At 61.2% G+C, this 20,096-nt stretch overlaps 1 protein-coding gene across 1 annotated transcript in view; it reads left to right on the plus strand.

Annotated features, from left to right (window-relative positions):
* JAKMIP3 (Janus kinase and microtubule interacting protein 3) overlaps positions 1 to 20,096 on the plus strand; it is a 92,175-nt gene that overhangs the window by 66,526 nt on the left and 5,553 nt on the right. Inside the window, exons 5-20 of the mRNA XM_022568415.2 lie at positions 813 to 1,028; positions 2,486 to 2,605; positions 3,161 to 3,307; positions 3,540 to 3,671; positions 4,865 to 4,900; positions 5,718 to 5,777; positions 7,106 to 7,234; positions 7,886 to 8,014; positions 8,929 to 9,012; positions 10,507 to 10,569; positions 12,421 to 12,519; positions 13,306 to 13,404; positions 13,491 to 13,544; positions 16,435 to 16,500; positions 17,461 to 17,529; positions 17,618 to 17,695. Coding sequence (XP_022424123.1) covers positions 813 to 1,028; positions 2,486 to 2,605; positions 3,161 to 3,307; positions 3,540 to 3,671; positions 4,865 to 4,900; positions 5,718 to 5,777; positions 7,106 to 7,234; positions 7,886 to 8,014; positions 8,929 to 9,012; positions 10,507 to 10,569; positions 12,421 to 12,519; positions 13,306 to 13,404; positions 13,491 to 13,544; positions 16,435 to 16,500; positions 17,461 to 17,529; positions 17,618 to 17,695 — 1,581 coding nt within the window. The remainder of the gene's footprint in view (positions 1 to 812; positions 1,029 to 2,485; positions 2,606 to 3,160; positions 3,308 to 3,539; positions 3,672 to 4,864; positions 4,901 to 5,717; positions 5,778 to 7,105; positions 7,235 to 7,885; positions 8,015 to 8,928; positions 9,013 to 10,506; positions 10,570 to 12,420; positions 12,520 to 13,305; positions 13,405 to 13,490; positions 13,545 to 16,434; positions 16,501 to 17,460; positions 17,530 to 17,617; positions 17,696 to 20,096) is intronic.

A 20,096-nucleotide genomic window follows, 5' to 3' on the forward strand; every position in this document is an offset into this window, starting at 1 on the left:
CCAGAGGCCAGGAGCAGCTGTGTCTGGAAGGGCTGGCAGCTATCAGGAGGCTGACACTTTAGGGAGAGTGTGCAGGGCTGCAGACCCCTCACAGCCACCAGACTCCCTGGGCACCCTGTCCTCCCGTCTGGAGCCTGCTTGTCCAGGGGCCCCCCGCCCCAAGCCTTAGCTCAGAGGAAGCTGAATTAAAAATGTGGCTTTGCCTGCGAGCAGTCAAGCAGCGCCCCTGCTTTCTACCCACACCTTGGAGCCAAGGGAGGACACGCACGTTGGCCCTACACACTGTCCAGCCTTCCCAAGCCAGGCGCCCGCAGAGCAGCGGGAAAGAGGCCGAAAGGGCTTTTGGGCCCACGGCTCCTACTTCTCTGTTCACAGCCCGCCTGTTTTAACACAGACCTTGCTCATCCTACTGATGGGGTACAGGAAACGGGGTGCCCCTATTCTGCCTGACGTGCAACAGAAGGCAGAGGGTAGAGGTGGCCTCTCCAGACCCTGCCGGACAAGGGGTCCCCGCAGGCCAGCCTGGGAGAGGGGAGTCCTGCCAGGACCCCAGGGAGGCTGGGGAGGGGTGTGTGGTGGAGACGTCCAGGGAGACGTCCTCGGCTCCCCCAGCTTGGTCTGAGCTGGGGAGTCACGTGAGGCCTGGGCGGCGGGGCACGGCTCGCGGTCCAGGGCCACTTTCTTTGCTTCGGGTCTGCTGCTGTGCTGGTGCCCCTCCTGACGCTTGTGCGAGAGTCACTCCACCTGTTTCTATGGTAACTGCAGATCTGTACCCTGCCTGCGTGTGTGATTGTGTTCTGTTCTCCTTGTAGATGGAGGAGATAAAATTTAAAGACAGAGCAGTCTTCGTGCTGGAGAGAGAGTTAGGGGTTCAAGCCGGGCATGCTCAGAGACTTCAGCTCCAGAAAGAGGCTCTAGATGAGCAGCTGTCCCAGGTCAAAGAGACCGATCGGCACCTGGGCAGCCCCAGACGGGAGCTTCCTCACGCAAGCGGTGCAGGAGACGCCTCAGACCACTCGGGAAGCCCTGTAAGCACCTCCCATGCTTGGCCCGGCGACCCAGAGTCACAGACAGGACTGCCCGTGGCTCGTGGCCCCGCGGGCAGCTCCCTGGGGAGTCCAGAGCCCAAGCCCTCCTGCCCTGGCGACACCGACCGTGTCTGCAGCGCGCAAGCCAGAGGGACCCTCAGCTTCGCTGGCTTGGCTGAGAGGGCCCAGAGACTTCCGTCTCTTCCCTTCCTTGTGACGTAGCACAGCACAAGCCCTCCTGTGTCCCCTGCCATGGGCCCTGCCCGAGGCGTCAGGCTTAGCTGCACCCACCTCAGCTGCCGGGTCCCAGGCCGCGAAGGGTCCCTGCCCTCGCTGGTGGGAGCTGCGGCTGGGCCGCTCCATCGCTGCGCGCATGTGGGCTTTGCCTCGCGGCCCAGGGCGGCCCCCTGCTCGCCCCCCTCTGGCTGTGAGCCTCCCGCAGTGGCTTCGGCCGCTCCCGTCACCATTTGCCTGCCGCTCTCCGCATCCCACGCCGCTTTTGCTCCTTGGGCTGCATGGCAGCAGCGCAGGGGCTGGGACACCATCCGTCTCCTCACGGCCGCTCCTGATTCAGAGCCCTCTGAGGGGTTCTGGGAATCCGGGAGGGAGTCTAAATTCCACGGACCCTCGATGCGGTCCTTCCAGGTCTGCCCCCTCGCCTCTCCTGCACCTGCTGAATGAGGAACCGTTCCTCGGTCCTTCCTGGACACGTGTCTGTTTGCTTGGAGGACAGAACCGCGTTTGAGCCGAGCCAGCCCTAGGACAGTGACATTTCGAGAATAGAGCACAGACATTTTATAATCTTATTATAAATGGTTTAACTGGATCAAAACCAGCTCCTGCTCTGGCGTTCGATAGCTTCCGTTAACTCCAGGGAAATTCCGAAGCCAGATCAAAATGTTTTCTTTGATTTTTCCATCAAGTTCTAGTGGTTCCCGAAGTGACCTTTTAGAAACTAAATTGGAGGGACCACTTTTCTTGGGAAACCCACTTCTGAAGGTCTAAGTGGAACACCTTTTCCTGGGCTCACGTTATAACACGAGGAAAATTATGCCCCGACTGCAGTGCAGGGCAGGCCCCCCTCCTGAAAGCTGCAGCCAGCAGTGGCCACATGAAGCATGGTGCTGGTTTCCGGGGTTTTCTCGGCGTCACGCAAACCTGCGGCATCTGCATCGGCATGCCCTCGCCCCCATATCTGCACGCCCTCGCCCCCCACATCTGGATACTTCTGGACATACCTGCTCCTACATCCTGTCCCCAGCATACAGTTTGCTGTGCCCACGGCGCTCGAAGCAGCGGTTGCCGGCCCCCAGGAGGGTCCACACCCACCCCCAGCTGTTCGGAATCACGGGCGAGCATGACGCAGAAGTGCCTTGGTTTCTGTGGTGTGTTGAGATTGGCAATGGTTTTTGTGTCTGTGTCTAGGAACAGTTATTTGCAGTTGATTTTTGTTTTAGGAACAGCAGTTGGATGAAAAGGATGCTCGGCGTTTCCAACTTAAGATTGCGGAGCTGAGCGCGATCATCCGGAAACTCGAGGACCGCAATGCCCTGCTGTCGGAGGAGAGGAACGAGCTGGTGCGTGGCAGCGGGGCCTCTGGATTCTGTGGGCTTGTGGCTGCTGTGCAGGGGGAGCTGAGGCATCCTCTTCCAAAATTCCCTGTGGAAAGGAGGAATGAGGGTGACAGGGGTGGGCCTTGCGTCCAGGCTCCTTGGCTGTTTCCAATAAAACTTTATTAACAAAATCAGGTGGGAGGCCAGATGCAGGCCTCAGGAGCTGGCTGGCTGACCCCTGCCCTGCGTCACCGAGGCACAGTATCCTCAGTTCCGCGTGTGATCGGGAACATGTGAGGACCTCGCCCTTCAGCGGCGCCCTCACCATTAGTCCTTATGGCCATGAAAATGCCCCAGTGACCCGTGCTGCCGGGGTGGGAGCTCCCCAAGGGGCCCCGAAGGGTCACGAGCCGGGCTGCTTCCCGCAGCTCTTATGGGCTGAATAGAGCGCGGGCCCGAGGCTGCCGCCCTTTGTGGAACCTGAGGCTTATTCTGTTCACTTTACCGCCTCTGTTTGGAGACCACTGGTTCTCTGCACGCTTGTAAAAATCACTCTGTATGATTTATTTTGTCTTTCAGTTGAAGCGTCTAAGGGAAGCTGAAAGTCAGTACAAGCCGTTGCTGGACAGAAACAGACGCCTGACTCGGAAAAACGAAGATCTGTCCCACGCTTTACGTCGGATGGAGAACAAGTTAAAATTTATCACCCAGGAGAACATAGAGATGGTAAGGGGCCTCGCTCCCGTGTAACCAGCCTCTCCTACACGAGGTTTGGTAACAAGATCAAGCCTTTGGTCTCACGGGCGTTTGTGGGACCAGGAGCTCGCCGGCAAGGAGGCCGTCCACCCACAGCCCACGGGTGGCTGGTGACAGGGCTGCTGGGATGCAGCAGCCGCCCTTCACCAGTCGGGCCCCCTCAGCCCACATGTCGTGTCGTGTGGTCTGGTTGGTTTTTCAGAGACAGAGAGCTGGCATCCTAAGGAGACCCAGTTCCTTAAACGACCTGGACCAGAGCCAGGACGAAAGAGAGGTTGACTTCCTGAAGCTGCAGATCCTGGAGCAGCAACACCTCATAGACGAGCTCTCCAAGGTGACCGCTGGGCACCACCCCGCCCACCCGCCAGCCGCGCTCCTGTCCCCTCCCATCCCCGCTCTGCTGCCCCCAGGGCACCCTGAGCCTGGGCTGGGAGGGGCCTGCTGGAGATGCGGGACACCCTCCCGCAGGGTCGGCTCTAGGCGCCCCCCCGCCCCCTCCACTGAAGCCCTCTGCTTCCCTCCCCCCTCGGGACTGCGACCTCAAGAGCAGCAACAGGGCCTGTGTTGGCCCCGGGCCTCTCACAGCACTGGGGGTGGGATCCAAAGTCAGGGCGCTGGCAGGGCCGCGCTCCCGCAGACGGTGTCGGGAGGATGGATCTTTGGCCGCCGGCCACACCCCTCTGACCTCAGCTGTCTTCCTGGGGCCTTTCCCCTCTTCTCTGGACACCCACCCACCCTAATCCAGGATGGTCTCCTCTCAAGGTCCATGACATAATCACTCCGCAAAGACCCTGTTTCCAAATAAGGCCGCAGTCCCAGGCCTGGGGCTTGGGGTGTGGGGATATCTCTCCAGGGGGCCCCACCCTCCATCTACGTAGCCCTCCCCCTGTGGCCAGCCCCAGCACAGCTCTTCCAGTCCTTCCACAGACCCTCCTGCAGTTAACCCTCATCAGGGCATCTTCTGCGTCTTTTTGGGACCCTGACTGACTGAGTCCACGGTCAGATCAGAACAAGCTGCTTTGGTCATTCTGTGCCCTGGGCGGGGGCAGGGGGAGGAAAGCAGAGGGGACAGCGGTGCTCTGTGTCCTGTCGCAGGCATGGCGCAGGGCCAGGGAGCGCTGGTCTGTCTTGTTTCCATGACTGAAATCACCTCCGAAGTAACTGAGATGGGTCGGGGCATCTTCCCACCCCGTGGGCAAGATGGGGTCTCACCACCCAGCCTTCCCTGACAGGGCCTGAGGTCAGAGCTCTTGTCCCTTCGGTGACCAGTGACCGTGCACCCCCACAATAAGAATGCACGAGGGGAGGAGGACAGAGACAGCATCCTGAGCAGTCGCAGACGCACACTCACCCTGAGCCCCTGCAGGGTCCCGGGTGCCCCTGGGGGCACCAGCTTAGGGAGGGAGGAAGGGCCGGGGCCAAGTAAGACCCTCCCTCTCAGGGCAGGGGGTGGGCGAGAGCAGTGGGCTTCTGGGGGCCTGCGGGGCTCGGGGGCTCCCACGTCTCCATGCGCCTTCTCTCTTCCAGACGCTGGAGACGGCCGGCTACGTGAAGAGCATGTTAGTAAGTGCCACTCAGCGTCCTCTCCTGCATCTCGTCCCACTTCCTGGGCCTTTGTCCCCAGAGCCTTCCTGTGCCAGTGGTTCCTCCCCACCCAGATAGGAGCATCCACCCCCTCCCTGGGTGGGTTTTATGATCACAGTGCCGCTTGCCCAGAGGCTTTGCCATGGGACTGAGAACGCCCACCCAGCAGGGTCACGCAGGGAAACGGCCAACACCCCAGTTGGCTTTTGGCAACGCCTCATCCAGAGCTGGCTCCCCCTCCAGCCCTGGGACACTCACCCCGCCATGGGTTTCTCCACCCCGGCATGGACCCCAGTCTGGGCCTGGCTGGCTTCCTCATGGCCCCATAAATGCAGCCTAGCTCCCTGGAGAGAACAGGGCCACTGGTCTCACGTGTTAGCGAGGTCTGCCTCCACCGTGTGAATGCCACCCTGTGGACATCTGCCCTGGGAGAGCGGAGAGGGGCTGGGCCCTCCGTCTTTCTCGAATTTCCATTTATGTGTGTGTCACTCTAACCCCTGCCCCGCAGGGCCCCAACCCCAGACAGTGGAGGAAGCTCCAGACGTGAGCTCAGAGACACCCAAACCTGCCGTTCCTATTCCAGCCCGAGCTGCAAAGATGGTCCATCCAAACCCTCAGAGCAAACTGCCCTGAGCAGACCTCACTGCAGTGTCTTTGTGATGATGCAGGCGATAGACCAGCCTCAAGGTCACCCTCGGTCCATTCAGATGACGACTCGGAAATATTAACCTGTGTATTTAAAACTGACAGAGCTGTTCAACTACTCAAAAAAATCTCCTCAACTGGTTTTTTGCAGGAGCGTGATAAGCTTTTAAGATATCGGAAACAAAGAAAGAAGATGGCAAAACTCCCCAAGGTAAACGAGTACATGAAACGTGTATTTTAAAAAGCCACTTAACAGGAATGAACCTCTTCCTTTAGATATGAAAAGAAAATGGTTTTCTTATTTCTAAAAATTGTTCTTATGAAATAACCAAAACAGGACCCAAAGTAAGTATTCCCCTTATATATATATATATTTTTTTAATTTATTTATTTATTCATTTATTTTCGGCTGTGTTGGGTCTTCGTTGCTGCGCGTGGGCTTTCTCTAGTTGCAGCGAGTGGGGGCTACTCTTCGTTGCGGTGCGTGGGTTTCTCATTACGGCGGTTTCTCTTGTTGAGGAGCACGGGCTCTAGGCGTGCAGGTTTCAGTAGTTGTGGCACGCAGGCTTGGAAGTTATGGCTCACGGGGTCTAGAGTACAGGCTCAGTAGTTGTGGCGCACGGACTTAGCTGCTCCGTGGCATGTGGGATCTTCCCGGACCAGGGCTTGAACCCGTGTCCCCTGCATTGGCAGGCGGATTCTTAACCACTGCGCCACCAGGGAAGCCCTCTATGTTTTCTTTCTTTGCGGTACGTGGGCCTCTCACTGCTGCGGCCTCTCCTGTTGCGGAGCACAGGCTCCAGACGCACAGGCTCAGTGGCCATGGCTCACGGGCTCAGCCGCTCCGTGGCATGTGGGATCCTCCCGGACCGGGGCACGAACCCGTGTCCCCTGCATCGGCAGGCGGACTCGCAACCACTGCACCACCAGGAAAGCCCTCTTTATGTTTTAAATTTAAAAAGCGAACCTTGTTTCCTTTAAATTTCCAAGAGAAGATGCGAATTCACCACAGTAATGAGGAGGAGAAGGTAGCTGCGACACGCTCCCCGCCTGGGCCAGGGCCGCGGGCGGCAGCGCCTGGGTCTCTCCCAAGCGGACCGGCGCCCCTGCGCCCCTAGGGAATTTGAAGACCTGGGATAGTTTCTTTGCTGCGCAATCCTTTCTGATAAACCTGAGATTTTTATTAAAGGAGATTTGGGAGACATTCCCAAAGGACCTAACTCGTATCCTGCTTTTTACAAAATGTGTGAGGTTTTTTTTTTGGTTTGGTTTTGGAACAACCAACGGTGATCCCCATACAGGCTGTTAGAGATTCCTTAGGCACAAATATGGGCTTGTCTGGCCCCTAGAAAGGCCGCTAGGAGGGCCATGTCCCACTCTGCTGTCCGCCAGCCCGGATGGTGGCCCCCTTGGCCCGAGGTTGGGCGGCCCGAGCAGTGCGGGGCGCGGGCGGTCCAGGATGGAGGCCGGAGTGCGCTTGGGGGCGCCCAGGCAGCTGGTCTGGGTTTGGATTAAAACACCGTCCCTTTTGGTCAGAAGCCGGTTGTCGTGGAGACCTTCTTTGGATACGATGAAGAGGCTTCCCTGGAATCTGACGGTTCTTCCATCTCTTATCAAACGGACAGGACAGACCAGACCCCGTGCACCCCAGACGACGACCTGGAGGAGGTACCCTCCTGCGGCAGCTTCTGGACAGGCCCAGCGGGCGGCGCAGAGGCAGGCAGGGTCGGGGTCAGGAGACTGCTCCCCGGAGGCGGCCCTCACTGGCTGTCACCCTCAGTAACCCACGATTTTGTGCAGTGGGAAACACCTCCCCTGGCAGATCCTGGCGGATGGCCCCACGACCATGAACCCGCTTAGAGATCCAGGACAGGGTAGCACAGCTGCCGCCAGTGAGGACGGGCCTGGGGGAGCTTGGGCCCGTTAGGGTTCCCGTCCGGTCACTCCTGGACATGGCTTGTTCTCCTCTGAAGGCCAGCAGCCCCCCGCCTTCTCCCTGGGGCAGCAAGTGACATCCCAGCCAGGGGGAGGCAGCAGGGGTGACTGTGTAGGAAGGGAGCCTGGAAGGTGAGACCTCAGCTTTAAGCCTTTCACAAGGCCCAGGTCCCTTCCCCACACGCTCCGGCAGAGCGGAGCCTCAGGGCAGCCTGGTCAGGAATGCAGGGTCCCCGGCTCAGGACAGCCTGGCTGGCAGGTGGGCCCCAGCCGAGCCCTGGCCTCGGATCAGCCGGCTCGGCCTTTCATCCCAGGGCTCAGGGCCTGCCTCTCGGGTCCCCTGTAGAGGCCCGGCTAACGCTGTGTCTCCGTGCGCCCCTCCAGGGCCTGGCCAAGGAGGAGACGGAGCTGAGGTTCCGGCAGCTGACTATGGAGTACCAGGCCCTGCAGCGGGCCTATGCGTTGCTGCAGGAGCAGGTCGGAGGGACGCTGGACGCAGAGCGAGAAGTTAAGGTCTAACTGACGTCCACGCCACCACGTTCCAGCTCCCACTGGGCTGCCCCGCTTGACCCCCGCCTTGGCAGGGACCCTCGCACCTTCCAGGCCCGGCCCTTCTCTCCCGCCGTCACGGTCGGGCCTGGTGACGCTCACCCAGGCGACCCACACGCGGTTGTTTGGGAAGCAGCTCTGGCGGTCGCTCAGCGGCGGGTGGGCCCGGGCCAGGGCGGGGTCCGAGTGGAGTGGAGGCACCCTCACACCCTGTGTCCCGATGGCCCAAACGCTCTCATCCGTTTGCCCTGGAAGCTGTTCCCAGGGCAGCCGGGGCACCCATCACGATAAAGTGCCCTGCGGCCTGGACCCTGTGAGAGCAGATTAACTCGAGGGAAGGGGGCTCAGACCCCCTAGAAGCCAGCTGGTGCTGGGTGGTGGGCTTTCACGCAGCAGGGCGCCGGGGGCTGGTCTTCTAAAGGAGGTCGGGCTCCGGGGAAGAAAGTGAAAGCGAAGTGCGGAAAAGGAGGCGAGCCCAGGGCGGGCAGAGCGCGGGGAGGGGAGGGAAGGTGCCCGGGGGCTGTGCCTGGTACATCGCTCAGCAGCCCCTCTGCGTGTGTCCTGGTCATTATTGTCCAACGACTAAAGCAGACCCTTCCAGCTCGCACCCAGCAGCTCAATCCTTCTTCATCCTGTAAACGAGGATTCTCCCTAATAATCCCTTCAAATGAATCTATAGATCATCCCCCCGTAATCTCAGCGAGGTCGCGTGCTTCAGCTAAGCCTCCACGTTTCCCCTTTACTCCAGAGCGGTCCTTGCCAAGGGGCTGCTCTCCACTGGTTGAACCAAAAGGCAGACAGTCCCCTTAAAGTCCCGTCCAAGTGGGCGCGTCTGGCTTTTAGAGAAAATTTGATGTATGTCTCCTCCCATCCTACAGACCCGTGAGCAGCTACAGGCGGACGTGCAGAGGGCGCAGACGCGGATCGAAGACCTGGAGAAGGCCCTGGCAGAGCAGGGGCAGGTGAGCACAGGGGCCTGGGTCCCCGGGAGGCTGGGGTGGTGGCCCCCGGGCTGCAGTGCCCCGGCGATGAGGGTGGCGGTCTGTGGGTGTGTCTGTCGGCGAGAACTGTTCATCTGTACGCTGAAGACTGGCGCCACAGCTCCCTGTACTGCGTGTGCATCACACCTCAGTGAGAGATTTCAAAGCGGAAAGAGTGCATACATAAAGGGACTCCACAGCAAGCCTCGAACAAGGCAGGGATCATCCTGGCTGTCCGTACACGCCTCTCTGGGCTTCATCAGAGATCCTGTCCGTCTCTTAGCTCAAGGCCTGCATTTCAGGTCCCAGGGCTTTGTCGGTCACTCCCCTCAGCCCCCCTCAGCGCTGGACTCTTCAAATCCCAGGGGAGGGCCTCCATCCCACGGGGCCTGAACCTCCCCCTGCCCTGCTGGATGCTGCAGCCCCAGGTGGACCTCCAGGACGGGCTGGAGGACGTCCAGTGGGGCTGGGAGGGTCTGGGTGGGAGAGGCCAAGCACCGTGCAGACCCACGGAGGACCTAATGTGTTAACTGCTGGGGAGACGGCCGGACAGACGGACAGGGCAAGGACGTGAGCCACTGCCTGGCCAAATTGCCACATCCTCGCCTGAGCGCGCGAGGCCCCGAGTCCAGTGCTGAAGCACCTGAGTCACACAGGACCGGCCCACATCCCCACTCCTCGGGCCCTGAGCCCCCGGGCTGCGCTCGGCCTGAGCGAGCTGCACTCCGGAGCTGCGCGCACAGCGCCACGACCCAGACCCGGAGGCGTCATTCCTGGACCCCATCTGATGTTGCCGCCGAGCGTCTTGCGCCCGAGAAGCACAGTAGCCGAGCTGGGAAGCGAGAAGAGGAGGGGAGGAAGCCGGTGCTTTTGTTGCGGAAACGAGTCCTTCAGACTTGCAAAGAACTTCACAGAGGACTCTGCTGAGAAGAAATTTGGGCCCGAGTTCAGTGTCTGGACACCTCACTTTGTGACCAAATGCCGGTGGTGGAGGTTCCTCCAGGGCCTGGAGCTGGAACCGGGGGTCGAGGACACCAGGCCTCCCCCAAGGCCTGACCCAGGGCAGCCCAGAGGGCGTCCACACGGGCCCCACCAGAGCTCAGAGCCTGCCTTGGGCCCCGAGTCCCCAGGTGTGAAGTGGGAGGGACCCCCACCCTGGCACCTGCCCTCTCCCCACCGGCCCGAGCCCCCTGGCTCCCGCTGGCTGTGTGTCTGGGTCCCCCAGACGTGCAACGTCCACATGGGCGCCTGGCCTGGGCTTGCACGAGCCTGGGTGCCATCCACTTCTATCCGGGACCCTCCAAGGAAACGGGTGAAACCCTGGGTTTTCATCAGCTGTGGGGCAGAAGCTACCACTCCCTGGTTACTTCGGCAGCTGGGTGTTGAGTCTTTTCGTCACATCCCCTGTCTGCTGAATTGTGATTTCAATCGTGGTTCCACCCTGCGGTGTATTTATTTCTCCACTTTGATTCCAAGGACATGAAGTGGATTGAAGAGAAGCAAGCGCTGTATCGGAGAAATCAAGAGCTCGTAGAAAAGGTACGCCCCTGCCAGGCCGCGTCTGAGAGTCTGACTGCTTCCCGAAAAGAGCAGGAATTCCCTTGCGCTCAGGGGTGTGCGGGGTCCCTGCGGTGCTGGGCGGTGGGGAGACGGCAGAGGTTCCCCAGCGGAGCCCCAGCCGGGCCTTCTGTGCTTCTCACTCCCATGGGGCTGCCCCCCCGACCCACCCCTCCTGGGACAGGTGGCCTGGAAGGAGGCACCTAGGGTCCCGCCAGCCCCATGTCTATAGCGGCTTCTCGATTCTTGTTTTCTTGCCTGATGGGTTCTGTGGTTGGGGACGGTTAGAAAACCTTTGTGGGTAGTTCATGGCCGTCCCCAGAGGAATGGGCCCAGGACGGCTGGAGCCAGTCACGTGGAACGAGGTGGGAGGGGGCAGTGGCTGCACGTCCAGAGGCAGGAGGGCCAGTGGGGCCTCACTGCTCGCTCTGGCAGCCCCCTCGTCACCCTGTCCTGGTGAGGGTGCTCTTGGTGACCCGTCCCCACCAGCAGCTGGCCTTGTCCACAGGCAGAGGGCGGGCGGGGGCAGCACCTTCTACGGCAGGCACAGCCCTTCTAGAAAAGAGCCAGGCCGGCCACAGCTCGCGAGCCTGAGGGCACCGAACCAGGCCCATGGGCAGAGGCCGGTCCTGCCCCACCCGAAGCCATCAGGCCCACACGGGGCAGTGCTTTGCGTGCCATTCATACCTTAAATGCTGAGCTACACCTACCTGCTTGTCGTGGACCCTCTGCACACGTCTTAAATCAGCACAGTTGTTTCCGTGATGCTCTCAGGCTCACATAAACACTCTTGTGCACCTAAATGCTTGTGTGTACACAGAACGACCGCATACTTAAATGCGCACGCACACATGTGAATGCTCGTGTGCACATATAAATGTTCACGTGCTCACGTAATAGCTTGTGTGCACTCAGACACACATGTGCACCTTTAAACACTCATGTGTGCACATCAACACCTACATATACACTTGAACACAGGCACACTCAAATGTTCACGAGCACACACACACTTAAACACTCATGTGCGCTTAATTGTCACCTGTACACGTAACCCCCACATGCACACGTAACCCCTCATTTGCACACTTGAACACTCATATGTGCACTTAAAACCTGTGTGTTCGTCTGGCACGGTGCCCATGGTCCGTGGGTGCATCCCAGCTGTCCCAGCCGTGCAGAGTGACACACAGTGCAGTGGGAAGCCCCAGCCCCTGAGGGCACCAGCTAACTCAGAGGGCACTGATGCTTCTGGATCCACCTGGACCCATTCCGAGCCACAGAGCAGGCCCCTCGGCCCCCAAGTTCAACGCGGGGGGACGGACCGAGTTGACGGTGCCCATGGTGGACACGAGACCACTGAGGACATGTGCCACGGGCTGCACTGTGCTTACCCCTTGGGAGGCGTGGGCCTCACACACGTCAGTTCTGGAGGGGGGCCAGGCAGCCACGGCACACAGCCCCGCCTTCGGACAGCAGTGTTCCTGAGGCTCTGGGCCAGCCTGGGCTCCAAGGGCCGCTGTCCTGGCCGCGGTGAGGGGCGGGCAGCATGGCGACAGCTTACGCCTCTGCCCGCGGTGGCCCTTCTCTTCCTCATCTCTGCTCAGATGGCCCCCCGCCCTGTGTCCCCCGCCCACCAGCTGCCGGTTTAGCCCAGGAGGGGACTCACCTGGTCTCACCAGGGCAGCCCCCCGCGGACTGAGGCCGGAGTGAGGGCTCTGGGCCGAGGACCTGGGCCAGGCGGCCATCCCCGTGACGCCAGCAGCCGTCAGGGGAAGCTGAGAGCTGGCCTCACGTGAGACTCCAGGGCCTCACACGTCTTTTGTTTTACAGATTAAACAAATGGAGACAGAAGAGGCTCGGTTAAAGCATGAGGTCCAGGATGCGAAGGACCAAAACGAGCTGCTGGAGTTCCGGATCCTGGAGCTAGAGGTGCGGGGTTGGGGTGGGGTCAGAGAGCTGTCACCCCGAGCTGGTACCATCGAGGGCTGCGAGTCCAGCCCTGTCACTCAGAGGAAACAGATGCAAAACGAAACAAAAGTGTCCGCACGCAGCTCTGGAGCCTCCCTCGCTCCTGGTGCCTCGTGGCCCTGGCTGGCAGGCATGGCCACCCTCTCCTACGATGCCACCGCCCAGCTTCGCTTGGTGCGTCTGTGCACCGGCATTTCTGCCTGCCTGGTTTCCCGGCGTCCACGCACGCCTGCAGTGTGGGGAGGGGGCCCCCACGAGTCCAGAGGGAGCTGCCCCTCAGGGTCCTCCCGTCCGCCTCCCGGGGGCAGGAGGGCTGTGTGGCCACTCCGTGTGTGTCGCCCCGTGGCCCAAGGGTTCGTGCGTGTGGTCCTGGGTGAGGACGGTGGCGGCCCCTCCAGCCACTGTCCTCTGTCCTCAGGGTCACTGAGGTCAGGCCCGTGCGGGACACTGCTCCCGGTCCCCTGGGACTCAGATCAGCTCGTCGGCCTCTCAGCAGGCGGGGGCCGCTCCCAAGGGCCTCCCCGTGGGTGGCTGGGAGGCCCCTGCCCCCATCAGTGTCCACACAGGGCCGTCCCCTGGGCAGGAGGAGGGATTGGCCTCTGCTGCGGCAGCCAGGGCTTCGTCTTCACAGAGACCACGCTGACCGTGTTGGGTGGACTTGGTGTCTTCACCGTGTCCCCGGGCGGCCCAGCACTGCCCTCCAGGAGGGAGGGGATGCCCGTGCCCAGACTTCCGCTCTCTGTCTAGGAGAGGGAGAGGAAGTCGCCGGCCATCAACTTCCACCACACCCACTTCGTGGACGGGAAGAGCCCCCTGCAGGCATACTGCGAGGCCGAAGGCGTGATGGTAACGCCCGCCCCTGCCCGCGTACCCCTCAGCGCCGCGGCCGCCTGGCCGGCGCTCCCTCCCAGCAGCCTGTCCCCCTCCTCTAGGACATCCTGGTCTCGGAGCTGATGAAGAAGCTGGACCTCCTGGGGGACAACGCCGTAAGTGTAGGTCGCTCTCCTGACTTGTGCATGCCTCCCCGTGCCCAGCGCCCTGCACGGTCCAGGGGCCCCTGTGAGTCCCGCTGTGGCCCCACCGCAGCCCACACCCTCCCAGGCGTTTAGGAGAAGTGTCGTTCTTTCTGACACTGTTCCCACACGGGAGTTCGGGGCCTCTGCTCTCACACCTGACTCTTGCAGCAGAGGTGCTTCTGGCCCCGTGTTCTCAGTTTCTGGAATCCCTCTCAGTCTCTAAGCTCTTCCATATTCTTGGTGGGGATGGGGGCTGTGGGTCCTTAGTGTGCCTTAGACACCTCAAACTCAGGGCTTCCCGTTTACTTAGTTTGGGAGGAGGGGCAGAGCCTATATAAATAATCCCCGAATCTCACTTAGGGCAGAGTTCCAATTTCTACAGCAAACTCCAAAAGAATACTAATTGCTGAATGGGCAGAGTGACTGCATCCCTTCACGCCACCCTCCATCCTCCATCCTCTGTCCATCCATTCTCCATTCACCCTCCATCCATCATCCTGTACTTGTTGAGCCCCTGCCCAATGCGGGGGGGATCAACTGTGCTGGAAGAGGGCCCCAATCCACACCCCAGAACGTTTCCGCCACAAGGTATCCTGACAAGTGTACAGTCTACAGCTGGTCCTAAAGCACCTTGGACTTCACGTCCTGGTAACTGCTCTCAAGAAAGATCAAGGCACTAAGTCAAATTGGTGCACTCCGTGCAGTAGATGGAGGAGAAAAACACATGCAAACACACACACACACACACACACACACACACACACACACACACACTTCTCACAACGCATACCAAAACCCAGGCGCTCATGCACATCCTTGGGGCCAGTTCTTCCCAGCAGCTTCAAGGTGTTCAGGGCCCTGTATTGACAGGAATCCCTCCTCTCCCCACCTGCCCTTGACTTGGGAAGCAGTGAGGGTGGGGAGCGGGGGGAAGCAGCTCCCAGCAGGGAGGCTCTCCTGGCTGCATTGCCCACCCTCCGACCCTGCCACTAGTCAGACCCCTGGCTCCACCTCGGCCGCAGGTAGCAGAGGTGCTGGTCCACAGCAGGGATGGCATTGTCACGATGTGCTCCGGGGTTCAGCCTGAGTATCAGCCCCCATCATGGGCTCTGGGAACCTTTCAGTTCACAGCTGGAGAGACCGAAGCCCCAGAGGGCACCCACCTAGGTCACGGAGCTGCGGTACTGGCCAGCTAGGATGAGCCCAGGTCTGCCTAGTTCTGTTTGGGGCCCCTCCCAGCCCAAGAGCACCAGTGCACATGACGGCCCTGGAGCCATCACATGGCCTCAGAGGCGGGGGCAGAGGACACACTGCCGGTCTTACGTGCAGGTGACCTCTAGAGACCCTTGACAGTTTCTGAAGGACCATGGGGGCGACCCTTAGGTCTGTCGTGTGCACATAGACACACTTCAGGCAGACGACAGGGATAGCCTGGCCCTCTCCCCTTCTTAGCCAGGGCACGCTGAAGCTGTGGCCACTGTCTCCAGGCTGCTTCCCAGAAGGCTGCAGCCTCCCAGCTGGCCACGGGGCACCTGAGCCCCAGGCCTCGGTTTCCCCAGGAGTCAGGGTCCTTGGAGTGGAGCAGAGGGGCCGGCAGGGGGCAGAATGGACCCCTGTCCTCCCTGGTGGGCCATCTGCTCACTGCTGCTGCACCTGGGCCGCAGTGGGGACAGGTCACCCAGGGAAGGCTGCGAGGGTGGAGGAGACAGCACATTGCCAAGGCCATGGTCACCTCCAGGAGGGAGTAGCTGGAGCCCAGCCAGGCTGCCCACCAAGTGGAACATCGCGGGCCCTTCAGCCTGGCCTGACCACGTCGAGGCAGCTTCCCTCAGTTACCCGGAAGCCCCCCGCAGTCCCCCACACTCCCCATCCCGGCCATTAGGCCCAGCCCTGCCTCGGGAGGAGGGTGGGGACAGCCTGGCAGTGTCCCCGGAAGCCAGAGGGATGAGGGGCGCCTGGCCCCGGCACCACACCGAGTTGGGCTGCAGCATGCCTGAGGACGGAGCCTGCCTCTGTCCCAGCAGCTGGCCGCCGACCCCCACCTGTGCCTACTGCTGCCGGGGTAGGGGGTGGTGAGAGACCCCTGCCCCTGGGGAGCTCACGCTGTGGAGGGAGCAGGCGGGAGGTCTTTCGGAGTGGGTGGCCCTGAATCAGGGAGGTTCTGGGGTGGGGGGGGCCGCCCTCAGCTCAGCGACCCTAGTGGGCTCCTCCCTGCCTGTCTCTGCTCCCCTGACCCCTGTTGGCTGTCCCACAGGTGGGCCCAGCAGTGGGGACACAGCCCAGCTGCCTCCACCCTGGTGCTGTTGCAGGTGGCACATCCTCTGAGGATGCCCCCTGGCCCCAAAGCCAGAGTCACCCTGCCCAGAAGGACCACCCAGGCGGGCCCTTTGGGGCGAGGCATGAATAAAACATGCAGAAAAAAGGCAAAACGGCAGGGATGGGAACCATTTCATAGCCATGAGTGTTTGATCTTTGCTTCACATTCGTAAGTTGTGCTGTAATAATTGAGGCCGCCTGTGCGGAGAGCTGGCTTTAAATAAAAACCCAACAGAGAACCGGGAAGCCTGGCTGCTCGTCCCGTCACCCACTGTCCCATTCTGCCTCACTGGCTACCTTAGACGTGGTCACCAGCAGTGAGAGGACCAGAGGGGGCAAGACGGAGAGCCACCCCAGAGCTGGCAGGACCAAGAGGAAAGAGGATCAGAGACTCCCGGGAGGGCCTTTTAGTGAAAGCGACATTTAGCTGTGATCCCAGCTCCCTTGCGCCCGTCCCATCAGCGCCACGGAGCGCCCGTCACTCAGCCCGGCCACCCAGAAGGCACTTCCCCTGACCATGCGTGAATTCTGCTTTTGGGTGCAGAATCTGACCAATGAGGAGCAAGTGGTCGTCATACAAGCCAGGACAGTCCTGACCTTGGCCGAAAAGGTAACAGTGACTGTGGACGCTGTCGGGACGGGGCCGGGCTTCCCGAAGCCTCCCTTTCTGGCTCAGCACACAGAAGACGCTCACCCTGGGAGGAGGGCTACCGGGAGGTGGGGTTGGGGTCCACAGATCCCGTTTGCCTCGGGAGGTCTGGCACACGCACAGGTCAGCCAGCACTGCTACGCGTGTCTGCAAGTGACAGATTCAGCCAGACCTCTCCCCAAGGCCACTCTGCCTCCGCCTCCCCCCAGAGGCTGGGAGGTATGGTGGTCTGTAAATCAGCAGCATCTGTCTCACCTGCCGGGACCCTCCTCCGGGGTCGCCCAGCCCTCCCGGGCTCCCCACCCTCCAGCCTCTCTGCTCCCACGGGCCGCCAGCCTGCGCCCGGTCCCACCCCCGCAGCCAGAACCCATGGGCCTGCTGGCAGCGCCCCCTCCCAGCGGCCCCCAGCAGGGCGGGCAGGGGTGTCCAGCAAATGGGAGCTCAGGGGCCAGCACCCCGGGAGAACGGGCCGCCTAACGTCCCTCCTCTCCCGGCGCTGGGGGGCAGACTCCCCGGACACGAGGCGGGGCTGCGCGGGGGCACCCGGGCCTGGCCCGCACGCCGGGCACACGGAGCCCATGATGCCAGCCCAGCCCTGACTCCCACGAGGGCTGAGCCCTCCCCTCCTGGAGGAAGACTGGGAAGGGCAGGGAGGGCCAGGCCCCCAGGCTGTCTCCCCGGGGCTCGGCGAGGTGGGCTTCGACGCCTGAGCACCTTCCGTTTGTGTGGAGTGGCTGCGGCCTGAGCACCTTCCGTTGTGTGTGTGCAGCGGCTGCGGCCTGAGCGCCTCCCGTTGTGTGTGTGCAGCGGCTACGGCCTGAGCGCCTCCCGTTGTGTGTGTGCAGCGGCTGCGGCCTGAGCGCCTTCCGTTGTGTGTGTGCAGTGGCTGCGGCCTGAGTGCCTTCCGTTGTATGTGTGCAGTGGCTGCGGCAGATCGAAGAGACGGAGTCGGCCCTGCAGCGGAGGATGGCGGACCTGGAGAGCGAGAAGGTTCGTGTGCACCTGGCCACGTGGGCCCGCGGCCCCGCGCTCCAGGTCGGCTGCGCCAGGCCCAGGCACAGGTCCTCTTGCGTTTCAGGAGCTGTTCAGTAAACAGAAGGGCTACCTGGACGAGGAGCTGGACTACAGAAAGCAGTGCTTGGACCAAGCTCACAAGGTAAGAGAAGTACAGCTGCCGGAACCCCCAGGGGCGGCAGATTTGGGGTAGAAACGGGGAAGGTTGTTCCCACGGCCAGCATGGTGCCTCGGGGGCCACGTGGCCTCGGACCTGCCTGGGAAGATCCTGCCCCCAGTATGACCAGCGTGGGGTCACTCTTCGCATTTCTCCTGCCGGACACCCCTCGCCCGGCGAGCCCCGAGGACGCCTTACTGCTCCGTCAGCACCCCTTGGCCCCAGGAGTGCAGGCACACGAGCAGAAGTCAAGTGGGTATTTGAAATGAGCTGAGAAATAGAATTCATTGAAACAATGCATTTACAAATGAGGTGAACACAGCTGAATGTCAGTCAGCCCATCATCCCGCCCGCGACCCCCGCTTCTGTCCATCTGCACCAAGCAGTGCACACGTGCCCTTTGTACGTGCCTGCCCCATGGGAAACCATTTCCCCCCTGAGAAGCCTGAAGGGACGTCCCCGTGTGCGGTTAACCCCGACATCGGTGCCGAAAAGATGGGTCCTGGAGATGACATCAGGGAGGTGGCTTTGTGACACATGGACGCACGAACACACGCGCCCGCGTGCCGCAGGAAACGTCGCCCCGGGACCGTGGAGGGTGCTCCCGCACACAGGGCCGAGGGATGCTGTCAGGGCCCCCGGTGATGCTGGGTCCACTCCTGGTCTGATGACTGTCAGGGCTGCTCCCCGCGTGATACTGTTTGGGGGCCCCCTTCCTCCAATTCCGGCAGGAAGGCTGCACGTTTGGCTCTCCCTCCCTGGTTTTCTTGACTCCATAGTTAGGCCTGTACTTCCTGCTGGATAATTAGCCATTTTATCTGCCATTCACAAAGCCCTGTGCAGGAGGGAGGCACCTACTGCCTTGGGATGACCTGGCGGGGGGGGACACAGGCCTGTGGGAACCTGCTGGGTTTCACACCCTCCCTGCTCTGTGAGCACAGGAGCCACAGCTGGGTTTTGAAGGGGAAGGGTGGTCCCCGCGTGGCTGAGGGCCGTCTAGGGCAGCTGGGAGCAGAGGCCTGGCCATTCACAGATGAGGACGCGCGCTGGGGCGAGGCTGTGCACACAGAGCCGGCATCCGGTGGCCTGTCGCTCAAGGTCATGCATGCAGGGAAGGTCAGAACATCTCCATCTCCTGCCAGTCTTGGGGTTAAGCCATCGTGATGCTAATTCTAAGCCCCACACTCAGCTGCGTTTATTTTTTTTATTTTTTCTTGTGTGTGGTACACGGGCCTCTCGCTGTCGTGGCCTCTCCCGCTGCGGAGCACAGGCTCCGGACGCGCAGGCTCAGCGGCCATGGCTCATGGGCCCAGCCGCTCCGTGGCATGTGGGATCCTCCCGGACCGGGGCACGAACCCACGTCCCCTGCATCGGCAGGTGGACTCTCAACCACTGCGCCACCAGGGAAGCCCTCAGCTGCCTTTATTTTAAAGCTGGAGCGTATGTTAAACACACTAAGGTCTTTTGCTCTAGGAAGTGGCAGCCGATGTGCTGTGTGAGCTGGCAGTGACAGCTGGGGACGGTTTATTTTGTAGCCGTCAGGAACAATAATAACACATAAGCGAGGAACAAAGGTCCCCCCCCCCATTTCCTAAAATGTCTACTCAGCCAAAAGGACTTTCCATAGTCATTTTGCCTGAAGAAGGAGAAACATTCATTTCTGAAGAGGTTACATTTTTGATGGGAAGATGGGAAGAATATAGCTTTTGCAAAGATTGTATCTGTGAAATTTCCTGAGGAACAAGCTTTAAAAGTGCTCCAGATCCAAGTGCTAAGTCACTAGGAATTTATAACAAGGTCTGTGTTTTGGCGGCTGGGTGGCAGCAAAGGGATGACACTGCATGCGTGTCTGGGGACCAGCGGAATGGCCGGCTCTCCACGTCGGAGCCCTGGCGGGGCAACGCGAGGGCCCTGGGCTGGAGCCCCCCTGGAGTCTGAACCCCGCTCCCCACCAGCAGGGCCCTGTGCAGGCCGTCCAGCTCGGCAGTCATCAGCCTGCCTCAGTGCCCTCACCCGTGAGCCGGGCCTAACAAGAGCACCTGCTTCCTGGAAGGGGCGGGACTGAAGGGCTTCATGGAGGTGAAGCCCTAAGCCGGTACAGGCACCCACGGGCACCCACGGGCGTGGGCACCCTTAGGGCTATCATTTGGGACAGAGGAGGGGAGGGGCTGGGAGGCGGGCAGAGACCGGACACGTGGGGCCTCATGTGCAGGCAGCAGGGAGGGAGGCAGACAGACAGACAGACAGACAGGGAGAGAGAAGGGGAGGAGAGGTGGGGCAGGTGTATGTCTCAGTCTGGAGGCCAGAAGCCTGACACCAAGGTGCTGGCGGGGCCACATCCGTCTGAAGCTCCAGGGGAGGCCCTCCTGCCTCTTCCAGCTCCTGG

The sequence above is a fragment of the Delphinapterus leucas genome, chromosome 16 (genome assembly GCF_059928025.1).
Source record: "Delphinapterus leucas isolate spDelLeu-1000000601 "Yukka" chromosome 16, BTC_Dleu_Yukka2, whole genome shotgun sequence".
In the NCBI taxonomy this organism is placed as follows: Eukaryota; Metazoa; Chordata; class Mammalia; order Artiodactyla; family Monodontidae; genus Delphinapterus; species Delphinapterus leucas.